This window comes from Gobius niger, assembly GCF_951799975.1.
Source record: "Gobius niger genome assembly, chromosome: 19".
Taxonomy (NCBI): domain Eukaryota; kingdom Metazoa; phylum Chordata; class Actinopteri; order Gobiiformes; family Gobiidae; genus Gobius; species Gobius niger.
The window spans coordinates 27,759,652-27,773,472 of NC_136870.1; the positions used below are offsets into that span (position 1 = coordinate 27,759,652).

The 13,821-nt window shown below is 39.9% G+C and overlaps 1 protein-coding gene across 1 annotated transcript in view; it reads left to right on the forward strand.

Moving 5' to 3' along the window:
• The window catches only part of kif19 (kinesin family member 19), a gene marked incomplete at its 3' end in the record, with an annotated part of 41,979 nt that overhangs the window by 22,554 nt on the left and 5,604 nt on the right, over nt 1-13,821 (forward strand). Inside the window, exons 3-12 of the mRNA XM_079577476.1 lie at nt 5,216-5,326; nt 6,264-6,351; nt 6,455-6,591; nt 9,798-9,923; nt 10,121-10,315; nt 11,170-11,316; nt 11,845-11,967; nt 12,218-12,374; nt 13,350-13,524; nt 13,610-13,808. Of these exons, the coding sequence (XP_079433602.1) occupies nt 5,216-5,326; nt 6,264-6,351; nt 6,455-6,591; nt 9,798-9,923; nt 10,121-10,315; nt 11,170-11,316; nt 11,845-11,967; nt 12,218-12,374; nt 13,350-13,524; nt 13,610-13,808 (1,458 nt within the window). The remainder of the gene's footprint in view (nt 1-5,215; nt 5,327-6,263; nt 6,352-6,454; nt 6,592-9,797; nt 9,924-10,120; nt 10,316-11,169; nt 11,317-11,844; nt 11,968-12,217; nt 12,375-13,349; nt 13,525-13,609; nt 13,809-13,821) is intronic.

Consider the following 13,821-nt stretch of genomic DNA (forward strand, 5'->3'; position numbering starts at 1 on the left):
ACTAACGATAATGTCACGGACGGAGAAAAAGCAGCGCGTTTGGCTACGAGGACGAGGAGTTTATATTCAACCCTTTTCAGGAAGAGGCCACTCAGCTGTTTTTTTCTCCGGGATTCAGCGACTATCAGCCCAAATATTGTTTTTCTGTGACTGTCTCTGATGGATGTTTGGTGAACCTTCGCCAGAATCAAAGTGGATTAACTTTTATAACCAACGCGAGTCCCATAATGTAAACAGCGATGGAGCAGAGCGGTGAGTCAATCCAAACGCGGGTTAGCTTGTGTGTTAGCATATTAGCATGTGTGTTAGCTTGTGTGTTAGCATATTAGCATGTGTGTTAGCCATTTATGAAGCTGTGTTGCAGATGTCAACTCCTTATAACTGCATCGTGAAGTGACTTCACTTATTGTTGTTTATTTATATTACGGTAAAGTTGTATGCGCGGAGAGAGGGGGCGGAGTTAACTGAATCGAAGCGTTGTGTCTTCCGGGTTTGAAAAATACCTCCAGAAAACACTTATATTTATCACAAAAATGAGTGCTCCATAATGGTAGAGGTACAATATATCATATAAATGCCTATACTTAACTTTGGAATGGCTAAAATAGCATGATATAGCTCCTTTAAAACTAAGATGTTAAGAGAGAGGAGTTTTTTCAGCTCTCATGTTAGTCTTAGTTTGGCTCCAGACTGGTTATTGGACTGTATCGGATCAACATCTCCTGATCTTCTCCCCGGTATCGGGTCTGAAACATCAGCTCTGCTCCCGTCATGTTCCTCTGACTCCTTTATCACCGGGATAATGGCTCCACTCTCTGATATTTGACATTTGGCTCCGTTTTAAAGCGCTGCCTCTTGTGTTCGGTGGATGTTATGAATAAATAAGCGTCTTGTCGTACACGGAGACACACAGGTCGTCAGCAGGTCGCTCACACTCACACCTCAGTTATGGACCGTGAAACATTCATGAGGCCAGAGACACTCACGCGTCTGAAATGAAGAGGAAGAACTGGGTCGAGCAGCACTTTCCACTAATGCCAGCGCTGAACATCAAGTATGAGTAAAGGACGGTATTTTCCACAGTTTTAGAGGTTTATTTGACCATGTATTTGAGCTAATAGTGATGTTTCTGAAGATCATCTCAGAGGTTCTCAAAGGTTTTACACTTGAGGGCCGGATTTGGCCCCGGGGCCTGACGTTACCAACCCCTGGTCTGCAGGATGATGTCGAAGGTGTTGTTTGGAAGATATGCAGATTTACTTGTGGGGGAAAATGAAGGAGAAAATAGGGAAAATATGAGGGAAAATACAGGGAAAATAAGGGCAAAATAGGGAAATGAGGGAAGAATGAGGGGAAAATAGGGCAGAAAATGGGGAAAATATGAGGGAACATATGAGGGAAAATATGAGGGGAAAATAAGGGACAATAGGGAAAATATGAGAGAACATATGAGGGAAAATATGAGGGGAAATAAAGAAAATATAAGGGCAAAATAGGGAAATGAGGGAAGAATGAGGGGAAAATAGGGAAGAAAATGGGGAAAATATGAGGGGAAAAATAAGGGACAATAGGGAAAATATGAGGGAACATATGAGGGGAAAAATGAGGGAACATATGAGGGGAAAAATAAGGGACAATAGGGAAAATATGAGGGAACATATGAGGGAAAATATGAGGGAAAAAATAAGGGACAATAGGGAAAATATGAGGGAACATATGAGGGAAAATATGAGGGAAAATATGAGGGAAAATAAAGAAAATATAAGGGCAAAATAGGGAAATGAGGGAAGAATGAGGGGAAAATAGGGAAGAAAATGGGGAAAATATGAGGGAAAAAATAAGGGACAATAGGGAAAATATGAGGGAACCTATGAGGGAAAATATGAGGGAACATATTAGGGAAAATATGAGGGGAAAAATAAGGGACAATAGGGAAAATATGAGGGAACATATGAGGGGAAATATGAGGGAACATATGAGGGGAAATATGAGGGAACATATGAGGGGAAATATGAGGGAACATATGAGGGGAAATATGAGGGAACATATGAGGGGAAATATGAGGGAACATATGAGGGGAAATATGAGGGAACATATGAGGGAAAATATGAGGGAACATATGAGGGAAAATATGAGGGGAAAATAAGGGACAATAGGGAAAATATGAGAGAACATATGAGGGAAAATATGAGGGGAAATAAAGAAAATATAAGGGCAAAATAGGGAAATGAGGGAAGAATGAGGGGAAAATAGGGAAGAAAATGGGGAAAATATGAGGGGAAAAATAAGGGACAATAGGGAAAATATGAGGGAACATATGAGGGGAAAAATGAGGGAACATATGAGGGGAAAAATAAGGGACAATAGGGAAAATATGAGGGAACATATGAGGGAAAATATGAGGGAAAAAATAAGGGACAATAGGGAAAATATGAGGGAACATATGAGGGAAAATATGAGGGAAAATATGAGGGAAAATAAAGAAAATATAAGGGCAAAATAGGGAAATGAGGGAAGAATGAGGGGAAAATAGGGAAGAAAATGGGGAAAATATGAGGGAAAAAATAAGGGACAATAGGGAAAATATGAGGGAACATATGAGGGGAAATATGAGGGAACATATGAGGGGAAATATGAGGGAACATATGAGGGGAAATATGAGGGAACATATGAGGGGAAATATGAGGGAACATATGAGGGAAAATATGAGGGAACATATGAGGGAAAATATGAGGGGAAAAATAAGGGACAATAGGGAAAATATGAGGGAACATATGAGGGAAAATATGAGGGGAAAAATAAGGGACAATAGGGAAAATATGAGGGAAAACAGGGAAAAAAGAAGAGAAAATAGAGAAAATATTAGCGAAAAATGAGGGGAAAATAGAGAAAAAATTAAGGGACAACAGGGAAAATATGAGGGAAAATGAAGAAACAATAAGGGCAAAATAGGGAAATGAGGGAAGAATGAGGGGAAAATATGAATTGAGAATAATTGTAGGAAAAGAATTGGGAATAGATTGTGGAAAATTATGAAAAACTGTGTGTGGGGGGGGACATGAACAATTTAAACTGTGCAGTCGTAGAAGTAAAATGGATGGATGGAGAGTCTCATTAGCTTGTTTCCTTCAGTTTTAGTCCCATATTAGTCAGAAAAATAACTCCGACTAAAGTTTAAAGAGACACACCTTAATCCTCTCGAGCGTCCGCGCTGCAGCTGTTGTTTTTGGGGCGTATTCGGTGACGGGGCTAACGTTACCGCGCTAACGTGGCGCTAACGCGGCGCCGCACAGATGGCGAAGGTGTTATCGGCCGCACGCCTCGCCGCCCGCGCTCCTCGCTCTGAGCGCAGAGTAATTAGCCAAAGGTGTAAGACACACGGGATTCTCTTCAACGTCCTGGATCTGAATATTTTAGTAGGATTGAAGTCACAGAGCGGAACAAAAACGGAAAAAGAGTTATGAGAAGCAACAGGTCTTCCTTTAGCTCGTGTTTATTCTCTGACGTTTATCCAGGAAGTGACTCCAACACGGCGGCGTCGCTCCCTGGTAATGTTTATTACAGCTGTGTAGTTTAGGATATAAAGACGCACTTTTAGAACAAAGGTTTGCTGTCATTTTTATGCCTGAGAGTTACAGTATCGAGTATCGCTAGAGTCAATAATATCGTTGATCGCGATACTTTCCTGAGTATGAGGGGGAAATAACCACCAAATATGGGTGGAAAATTGGGAATTTTTGTCACATTTTTATTGAATTTTTGTCACTTTTTGGTTGAATTTTTGTCACATTTTTATTGAATTTTTGTCACATTTTTATTGAATTTTTGTGACTTTTTGGTTGAAATTTTGTCACTTTTTGGTTGAATTTTTGTCACTTTTTGGTTGAAATTTTGTCACTTTTTGGTTGAAATTTTGTCACTTTTTGGTTGAAATTTTGTCACTTTTTGGTTGAATTTTTGTCACATTTTTATTGAATTTTTGTCACATTTTTATTGAATTTTTGTCACATTTTTATTGAATTTTTGTCACATTTTTATTGAATTTTTGTGACTTTTTGGTTGAAATTTTGTCACTTTTTGGTTGAATTTTTGTCACATTTTTATTGAATTTTTGTCACATTTTTATTGAATTTTTGTCACATTTTTATTGAATTTTTGTCACTTTTTGGTTGAATTTTTGTCACATTTTTATTGAATTTTTGTCACATTTTTATTGAATTTTTGTCACATTTTGGTTGAAATTTTGTCACTTTTTGGTTGAATTTTTGTCACTTTTTGGTTGAAATTTTGTCACATTTTTGTCACATCTTTGTTGAATTTTGTCACATTTTTGTTGAATTTTTGTCACTTTTTGGTTGAAATTTTGTCACTTTTTGGTTGAATTTTTGTCACTTTTTGGTTGAAATTTTGTCACTTTTTGGTTGAAATTTTGTCACTTTTTGGTTGAAATTTTGTCACTTTTTGGTTGAGTTTTGTCACATTTTTGTCACATCTTTGTTGAATTTTCTCACATTTTTGTTGAATTTTTGTCATTTTTTGTTGCGTCTTTGTCACTTTTTTGTTGCGTTTACATCCTTGTTTTCTTCTCATTTCATTTCATCTCATTCAATCATATTTACTTACTGTATTGCAATACATATCGGATCGGCCCCTGAGTATCGGGATACGTATCGGATCGTGACAAAAATGGATCGTCCCAGCCCTTGTAATAACATATATATTATTTTTCCCCTGGCTCTTAGCGACTAATCAGAGTCTTGTATCCTCCCGCGTCGACCAATGAGACGAGCTTTTCCTGTAAACCAGCCGGTCAGGTCCAATCAGGCGGGAGGGGGAGGAGCTTGATCGTTTAAAATTCTGTTCTGAACTGAACCTGGGACCCTTTTCCTCAGTTTGCCGTGTGTGATTAGAAGGAATCCTGTCTATGTTTAGCTGTAATTGCTTCAGATGTTTGATGGATTCTCTGATTGTCCTCGTCTCCTTCATGTTTTGTTCTGGCTCTTGAATTTGAATGGACGCACTTCAAAGTGCAGCCTGGTGTCCTCACAGGCTGATCTGAGCCGGTTTACTGAGGCTCCAGTGACACGAAGCGCTGAGAAGGTGTCATCTGGCCTGTTTGAATGTCTGGACTGGAAGGACTGGAAAGAAAACAATAAAACATATATGACATTATTCTGATGTTATTTTGACATTATTCTGATGTTATTCTGGACAGATGGCGGTGCTGATGGACCCGCTGGAGGACCCGGAGGACGTGCTTCGTGCCAATCGCTCCAGAGAGAAAACCTACATGTTCGACGTGGCCTTCGACTTCTCCAACAGCCAGGTACCAGAGTTCAGCTGATCTTTTTAGCTAGATTTCTCCTTTAAGAGGGGGTATTCTGCTTTTTTCAGTCACACAGCACCAGTCTATATCACACTACAATGATGACAAACCTTCTGTTGGTCTGTAAATGCAGTAAATTAGAATAACTGCCTTGTATAAAATGTCTCTCTCAAAATGGCTGTAGTGTCTTGAAATAGGCCTCTGTCTCTTTAAGAACCTCTGAGCCTTTAGACACGCCCCCTCCACACGCTGTCTGTGGCATCAGTGGGGAGGGGGTTCTGCTGAGGAGCAGTGGTTGGTTACTCGGCTGGTGAAGAAAGCTCGGAGGCGTCTCCAGGAGGTGGGGGCGTTCCTAGGAGGACTCAGGCAAACCTATCCCTAAAATGGCCGCCATCAGAGTTTTTACAGATTACTCAGAAATACGTGAATGTGCCAAGGCAACACTTCAGCCATGTTTTTAATGAGGGAGTGACATAATAACATGATGTAGAGCTTGAAAAAGTCAATTTTGCCTAATACCCCCCCCCCCCTTTAACATCTTAGTTTTAACTCTGTCAGAGTAAAAAACAGAGCACACTCTCTCTTTACGCTGTTTATTCTCTAAGATTCATCCAGGAAGTGACTCCAACATGTCTGTGTCTCCCTGGTCTTTCCCACACTTATTCATTCACACATACTGACATGTTTGGTATCCACGTGTAGCACGAAAGGCTGTGACTGAGATGACGCTGTAATCCATATATGGTCATTTCCTGTGTGGGAGACAGCAGCGGCTAAAGACGGGAGAAATATACACAGGGACTAAACTTAAGGGCCTTCCCTCCTTCCTTCCTTCCTTCCTTCCTTCCTTCCTTCCTTCCTTCCTTCCTTCCTTCCTGCAGCAGGAGTTTCACGCTGATGTCTCTAAACCGTCTTTCTGAACCTTGTTGTGTTTCAGGAGGAGGTTTACAGAGGCACCACCAAAGGCCTGATCGAGGGGCTCATCTCTGGGTACAACGCCACCGTGTTCGCCTACGGACCCACAGGTACAGACTGGAGACTCATCCTCCACAGTTTAGCATCACACCTGTGTCTCTGCAGGCTGTGGAACCCCAATTTTTTTCAATGTTTCTCTCCTACTTTTTCCAGGCTGTGGAAAGACGTACACGATGTTGGGCACAGACAAGGAGCCGGGGATCTACGTCCGAACCTTAAACGACTTGTTTCGTGCCATCGAGGAGACGAGTGACGACATGCTGTACTCGGTCACCATGTCCTACCTGGAGGTGGGTCAGAGAGCAAGTATCTCAAATAGCAAGGACCTTGAGGGGGAAATAACCACCAAATATGGGTGGACAATTGGGAAGAATAGGTCAAATATTGGGGGAAAAACAAGAGGAAAAAGCGGAGAACATGTAGGAAAAAATAAGGAAATTGTAAATATGGGGGAACATTTGGGAAAACATTGAGGGAATAATAAGGGTCAAAGTCAAAATATGAGTGAAAAATAAATGTGAAAAAAGGGAAATATTGGGGTGAAATATTTTTGAAAAATAGGTCAAATATTTTGGAAAAAGGAAAAAATATTTTAGGCAAAATAAGGAAAAGAATGACAAAATATGGGGGAAAATTTGGAAAATATTGAGGGAATAATTGGTAAAATATTGGGGGAAAAACAAGGGGGAAAAGCAGACAAAATTGAGGAAAAATAAGGAAAAAAAAATCACAAAATAATGGGAAAAAAATGAGAATAATTGGTAAAATGTTGGGGGGAAAATAGGGAAAACAGTGGAGAAGATTTGGGAAAAAATAAGAAAATAAATGTATAATGTGGGAAAACATTTAGGGAATAATAAGGGGGGAAAAAAATGAAAACAAAAAGAGAAAAAAGAAGGGAAATATTTTATTTTATTTATATGTTTATTTGATAGGGACAGAACAAGAAGCATTGTTACAATAACCGATGCCATGCTCATAGGCTGTATAGCTAAAAGCTAGTTCGCAGACCTGGTCCCTAAGCAGACCTGGTCCCTATATTTGGGGAAAAATAAGGAAAGTATAAGGGAAAAGGGAAACGGGAAAATATGAGGGAAAAATTGGGAAAAATAGGTCAAATATTGGGGGAAAATTAGGAGAAAAAGCAGAGAAAATCTAGGAAAAATAAGGGGAAAAAAAATAAATATGGGGAAACTGTGGAAAAACATTGAGGGAATAATAGGTAAAATATTGGGGGAAAAATAAGAGGAAAAAGCGAAGAAAATGTAGGGAAAAATAAGGAAATTTTAAATATGGGGGAACATTTGGGAAAATATTGAGGGAATAATAAGGGTCAAAGTCAAAATATGAGTGAGAAGTACATTTTAAAAAATGATGGAAAAAATGGGAAATATTGGGGTGAAATATTTTTGAAAAATAAGGAAAAAATATTTTAGGAAAAATAAGGGAAAAAATGACAAAATATAGGGGGAAAAATATTGAGGGAATAATAGGTAAAATATTGAGGGAAAAACAAGGGGGAAAAGCAGACAAAATTGAGGAAAAATAAGGGGAAAAAATCACAAAATAATGGGAAAAAATGGGAATAATTGGTAAAATGTTGGGGGGAAAATAGGGAAAAAAGTGGTGAAGATTTGGGAAAAAATAAGGAAATAAATTCAAAATGTGGGAAAACATTGAGGGAATAATAAGGAAGAAAAAAAATGAAAACAAAAAGAGAAAGAAGAAGGGAACTGTTGGGGAAAAATAACGAAAGAATGGGTGGATAACTGGAAAATAGGGAAAAATTGGGAAAAATAGGTCAAATATTGGGGAACAATAAGGGGAAAAAGCGGAGAAAATCTAGGAAAAATAAGGAAAACAAATTAAATATGGGGGAAACTGTGGGAAAACATTGAGGGAATAATAGGTAAAATATTGGGGGAAAGATAAGGGGAAAAGAAGTCATAATATGAGTGAAAAATGAAAAGAAATATATACATATTGGGGAAAAATTATATTAAAAAGGGCAAAATTTGGGTAAAGGTGTTTTTTCTGCCCTTTTGTTTTCTGTTCAGGACATTTGTCTTTTTGATTAATATAAATTCAAACGTTTGTTCAAACATTTTGACATAATTCTGATGGTTTTCAAAAACATCCATCGTCGTTATGGAGAAAGTCCCAGAGTTCTTGACATGTTTGTGTGAGTGTCGCCTGTGGCTCGTACATGTGTGGACTGTGATAGTGTGAGGTTCATTAGCGTCTCCAGGGAGAGGCCCATTGTCACGGCGCTCACTGTAAACTGTTTATGGCCCTGCACTCCCTCCCTCCCCCCTCCCTCCCCCCCTCCCTGTGCTGTATCTGGTCTCAACACACAGCAGGGATAAACAATGTTACTCTATAGGTTAAAGCTGAAAATAGCTCTCCCCCACAGCTGTAATCCTCACCTGCTCCTTCTCTCACATCTGCAGAACAAGTTTAACCCCTTAACTCCCACCTGAACCGAGCACATTTTCTCAAAAAAATGACCAAAATGTAACAAAAAAATGACAAAAATTTGATACAAAATTGACGAAAAAATGAAAAAAAAGAAGAAAGAAAAAAATGTGATAAAACAATTACAAAAAAATGACCAAAACAATGTGACAAAAATGTGACAAAAAATGACCAAAAAAATTACAAAAAAGTTACAAAAAAAAGACAAAAATGTAATAAAAATTGACGAAAAAATTACAAAAATGTGACAAAAAGTGACAAAAATGTGATAAAAATGTGACAAAAAAATTACAAAAATTTGACAAAAATGTGATAAAAAATATATGAAAAAATGACAAAAAATGACAAAAAAAATGACCAAAAAAGTTACAAAAAAAAGACAAAAATCTAATAAAAAATGGACGAAAAAATGACAAAAAAAATGACAAAAAAATGACAAAAAAATGACGAAAAAATTACAAAAAAATGACAAAAATGTGACAAAAATTTGATTAAAAAAATGACAAAAAAGTTACAAAAAAATGACAAAAATGTAATAAAAATTGACGAAAAAATTACAAAAATGTGACAAAAAATGACAACAAAAAATGACAAAAATGTGATAAAAATGTGCCAAAAAAATTACAAAAATGTGACAAAAATGTGATAAAAAATATATGAAAAAATGACAAAAAATGACAAAAAAATGACAAAAAAAGTTACAAAAAAAAGACAAAAATCAAATAAAAAATGGACGAAAAATGGACGAAAAAATGACAAAAAAACGACGAAAAAATGACGAAAAAATTACAAAAAAATTACAAAAATGTGACAAAAATTTGATTAAAAAAATGACAAAAAAGTTACAAAAATGAGTTGAATACCCAACAAAAAAATGATGGAAAAAAAATCGGATGACGTGAGGACAAAGATCCTCTCGGTTCAGGCGGGAGTTAAGAGGTTAAACAGTCAGTGTTTAGCAGGAACAGAAAGACATAATATCTTCAGCTTTAGCATCTCGGTGTTTCTCCTTTCTGTTCAGATTTATAACGAGATGATCCGCGACCTGCTGAACCCGTCCTCCGGGTTCTTGGACCTGAGGGAGGACTCGAAAGGAGAGATCCAAGTGGCAGGAATCACAGAGGTCTCCACCATCAACGCCCAAGAGGTCAGTCCCGGATTAGTCCTCAATGAGACCAAATCCTTACAGAAAGTACATCCTCATCAAGTTGGGTTTGTCGAGTCTCCAAAATGAATAACAGAACACAGATGAAATAACAAGTCAAAGTAAAGCCACTTCCTGAGGTTTTCAGTTCTGGCGATCCTGCAGATTTGGATAAAGCTGTTGTTACTGTCACGTTCCAGATCATGGAGCTGCTGGTGAAAGGGAACAGGCAGCGCACTCAGGAGCCCACGGCGGCCAACCAGACGTCGTCCCGCTCCCACGCCGTCCTGCAGGTGTCGGTGAGGCAGCAGAGCCGCAGCCGGGACGTGCTGCAGGAGGTCCGCTACGCCCGGCTCTTCATGATCGACCTGGCCGGGTCCGAGAGGGCGGCGCAGGTGAGGGGAACTAAAGACATGGGGGTAGGCAACGTGAGGCCGGGGTCCGGGGCCCCTTTTGGCCCTCAGAATGTTATATTTACTGAACTAAAGGGCAGAACAGTGGAGAGTGGGGGACAGAGAAACCAGTGTTCATTTCGTCGACTCAAATATTTAGTCTTAATTTTAGTCAAAGTGATATTTTTTGACGACTAAAATTGGACTAAAACTAAATCAAAACTTTCTCATGAGACTAAAACTGTGACTAAAATGTCCAGATATTTTAGTCGACTAAAATAAGACTAAATAAAAATGAAAAGGAGAGACTAAAATCATCCAAACTTCTATTGAGCGTCTGAAAGAGCCTCAGATCATGTTTAAAGGATCAGCTCTGAGCTTTGTTCATGTGGAGCAGCTCCATGAAGCAGAGGAACAACATTAAATATGATTATAATGAATATTATCAATGCAAAGTCCACTCAATTAGTCTTAAATTTAGTCGACTAAATTGACATGCAATTTTAGTCGACTAAAACTAGACTAAAATTGAATAGCTTTTTTTGACTAAATCTCAACTAAAATTAACTTACATTTTAGTCAAAAACTAAATTAAAATATGTCAAAATGAACACTGAGAGAAACCAATCATGAGCAGAGAGGGCCACCTGCTGGACACTCCTGACAGTGCAATTAGAACAGAGCAGGAATTTGTAGTTCTACATTTATATACTGGTTTATTTCCTGCAGCTCAAAACAAAAAGAACTTTACTGGAATGAAGATGAACATATACAGTTAGATATTATTACAAAGCCAGAAGCGCAGCTGTTATAAACATAAACGTGTAGAAACATGAGCCTCTGTGTGTTTGTGTCAGACCCAGAACCGAGGGCAGCGGCTGAAGGAGGGCGCCCACATCAACCGCTCTCTGCTGGCCCTGGGCAACTGCATCAACGCCCTGAGCGACAAGAACGGGGCCAAATACGTCAACTACAGGGACAGCAAGCTCACCCGGCTGCTCAAGGTACTGCTACTACTGCTACTACTGCTACTACTGCTACTACTGCTACTGTAACTACAACTACAGGGACAGCAAGCTCACCCGGCTGCTCAAGGTACTGCTACTACTGCTACTACTGCTACTACTGCTACTACTACTACTACTGTAACTACAACTACAACTACAGGGACAGCAAGCTCACCCGGCTGCTCAAGGTACTACTACTACTGCTACTACTACTACTACTACTACTACTACTACTACTACTACTACTACTACTACTACTACTACTACTACTACTACTACTACTACTACTGCTACTACTACTACTACTACTACTACTGTAACTACAACTACAGGGACAGCAAGCTCACCCGGCTGCTCAAGGTACTACTACTACTACTACTACTAGATCTAATTGGTTCAGTAACAGATATTTAAGTCCGATATCGTGTTGTTCCCAGTATTGGCTCTGATATCCAGCACCAGTGTCAGATGGTCCATCCCTAAAATAAAGTGTAATAAATAAAGTGTTGTGGTTTTGTGTGACAGGACTCTCTGGGAGGAAACAGTCGGACGGTGATGATCGCTCACATCTCTCCGGCCTCGTCCGCCTTCGAGGAGTCCAGGAACACCCTGGCCTACGCCCACCGCGCCAAGAGCATCCGCACACGGGTAAAGCCTCGTCATGCTCTCACACGGACACGCATGTAGCTTCCTGACCAACTGTGTGATTCTGTCCGTGCTTTGTCGCGGTTCCATGAAGTCATAGCATGAGCTAACCACTAGGGACACTACTGCGCACAGCTCAGCAGGTGAAGCAGAACAAACAGCTAAACTTCTACAAGCTCTTCAGCTCCGGTTTGGGCCTCTGGTGGTGTTCAGCTCCACATCCAGAACACTCACCTCTCTGCCCCGTGTTCAGGTGAAGAAGAACCTCCTGAACGTGACGTACCACATCGCCCAGTACACCAGCATCATCTCCGAGCTGCGCGGAGAAATCCAGAGGCTGCAGCAGAAGATCAGCGAGCAGGACCGCAGGCAGAGCGGCGGAGAGCGCGCTGACATACGCTCCGTACAAGGTAAACGTCTGACATATATATGGCTAAACGTTCCACAGGGATAATAACCAGAATAACACTGAGGCTAAAATTAGACTAAAATTCAATGAAAAGTTACTGAAGCTAAAATCTGCATATATGTTGGTCGACTCCTAAAAACTAGACGTGACATTTGCAGATCTTCCACACATTGTTGTTCTGTTTTCTGGTTCTGGACAACAAATACTTTAGCATCGGTGTCAGAGAGAGTATTGTTCAGGTGTCGCTATCAAAAACCAAATATCGTAAAAGTAAACAATAAAACCAATTTACTAGTAAAAAAAACAAGTATAGTGCCTTTAACCCCTTAACTCCCACCTGAACCGAGCACCGTTTGGCTTTACCCCAATCCTAAAGCTTCTGAAAAAAAAGGTGTGAAAATAGAGACAGAACTGAGACGAAAACAATGATGGAAATGTGACAAAAAAGTGAGAAAACTTTGACAAATAAATGACATAAATGTGACAAAAAAAAGACAAAAAAAGGACAAAAAAAGACAAAAAAAATGATAAAAAAGTGACAAAAAAAGACAAAAAATTACAAAAAATGTGACAAAAAAGTGACCAAAAAAATGACAAAAAAATAACAAAAAAGTCACGAAAAAATTACAAAAAAGTCACGAAAAAATTACAAAAAAGTGACCAAAAAAAGACAAAAAAAATGACCCAAAATGTGACAAAAAAGTGACAAACAAATGACAAAAAAATACAAAAAAATTACAAAAAAGTTACAAATAATACCCCCCCCCCCCCCCAAAAAAAGATGGAAAAAAATGTGATGACGTGAGGAAAAAGATCCATTTAGATGAGTAGTTTTGTAGATCTTAGCTTTCAAATGAGGCGTTACACTGACCCACAGGATTTGGGTAAAGCTGAACTGGAGAAAATGCTCTCGGTTCAGGCGGGAGTTAAGAGGTTAATATCAGTTCCCCCCCCCCCTCTCTGTCTGTCTCTGTAGCGGAGGTCCAGGCGCTCTCGTCCCATCAGTCCCGGGCCGAGGTGGAGCGGATCCGGGAGCAGCTCCTGGAGGGCTTCAGGGAGCAGATGGAGATCAGGAGGAGCCTGATGGAGCTGGAGAACAGCAACATGGAGATCCAGGTGGAGACGTCGCGGCACCTGCTCACCATCGCAGAGTAAGCTCACTCTTATGTGCACTCTTTTGTCACTTTTCTGTATTTTACGATCGTGACGTGGCTGCGTTGTGTTTTGCTCGTGCAGCTGGGAGCAGGAGCGCAGCCGCCGCCGCAGGAAGTGGAGGGCGGAGCAACAGAAGGAGAGCGAGAGCAAAGAGGAGAGCGAGAAGGACTCGGACAGTTCCGAGTCGGCCCCGGACTCATCGGAGACTCAGGAAGTGTCTGCGGCCCGAGAAAACCTGCTGACGCTGATGAGCGAGAGCAAGCGCGTCCACAGGCAGAAGGTGAGGACGAGAC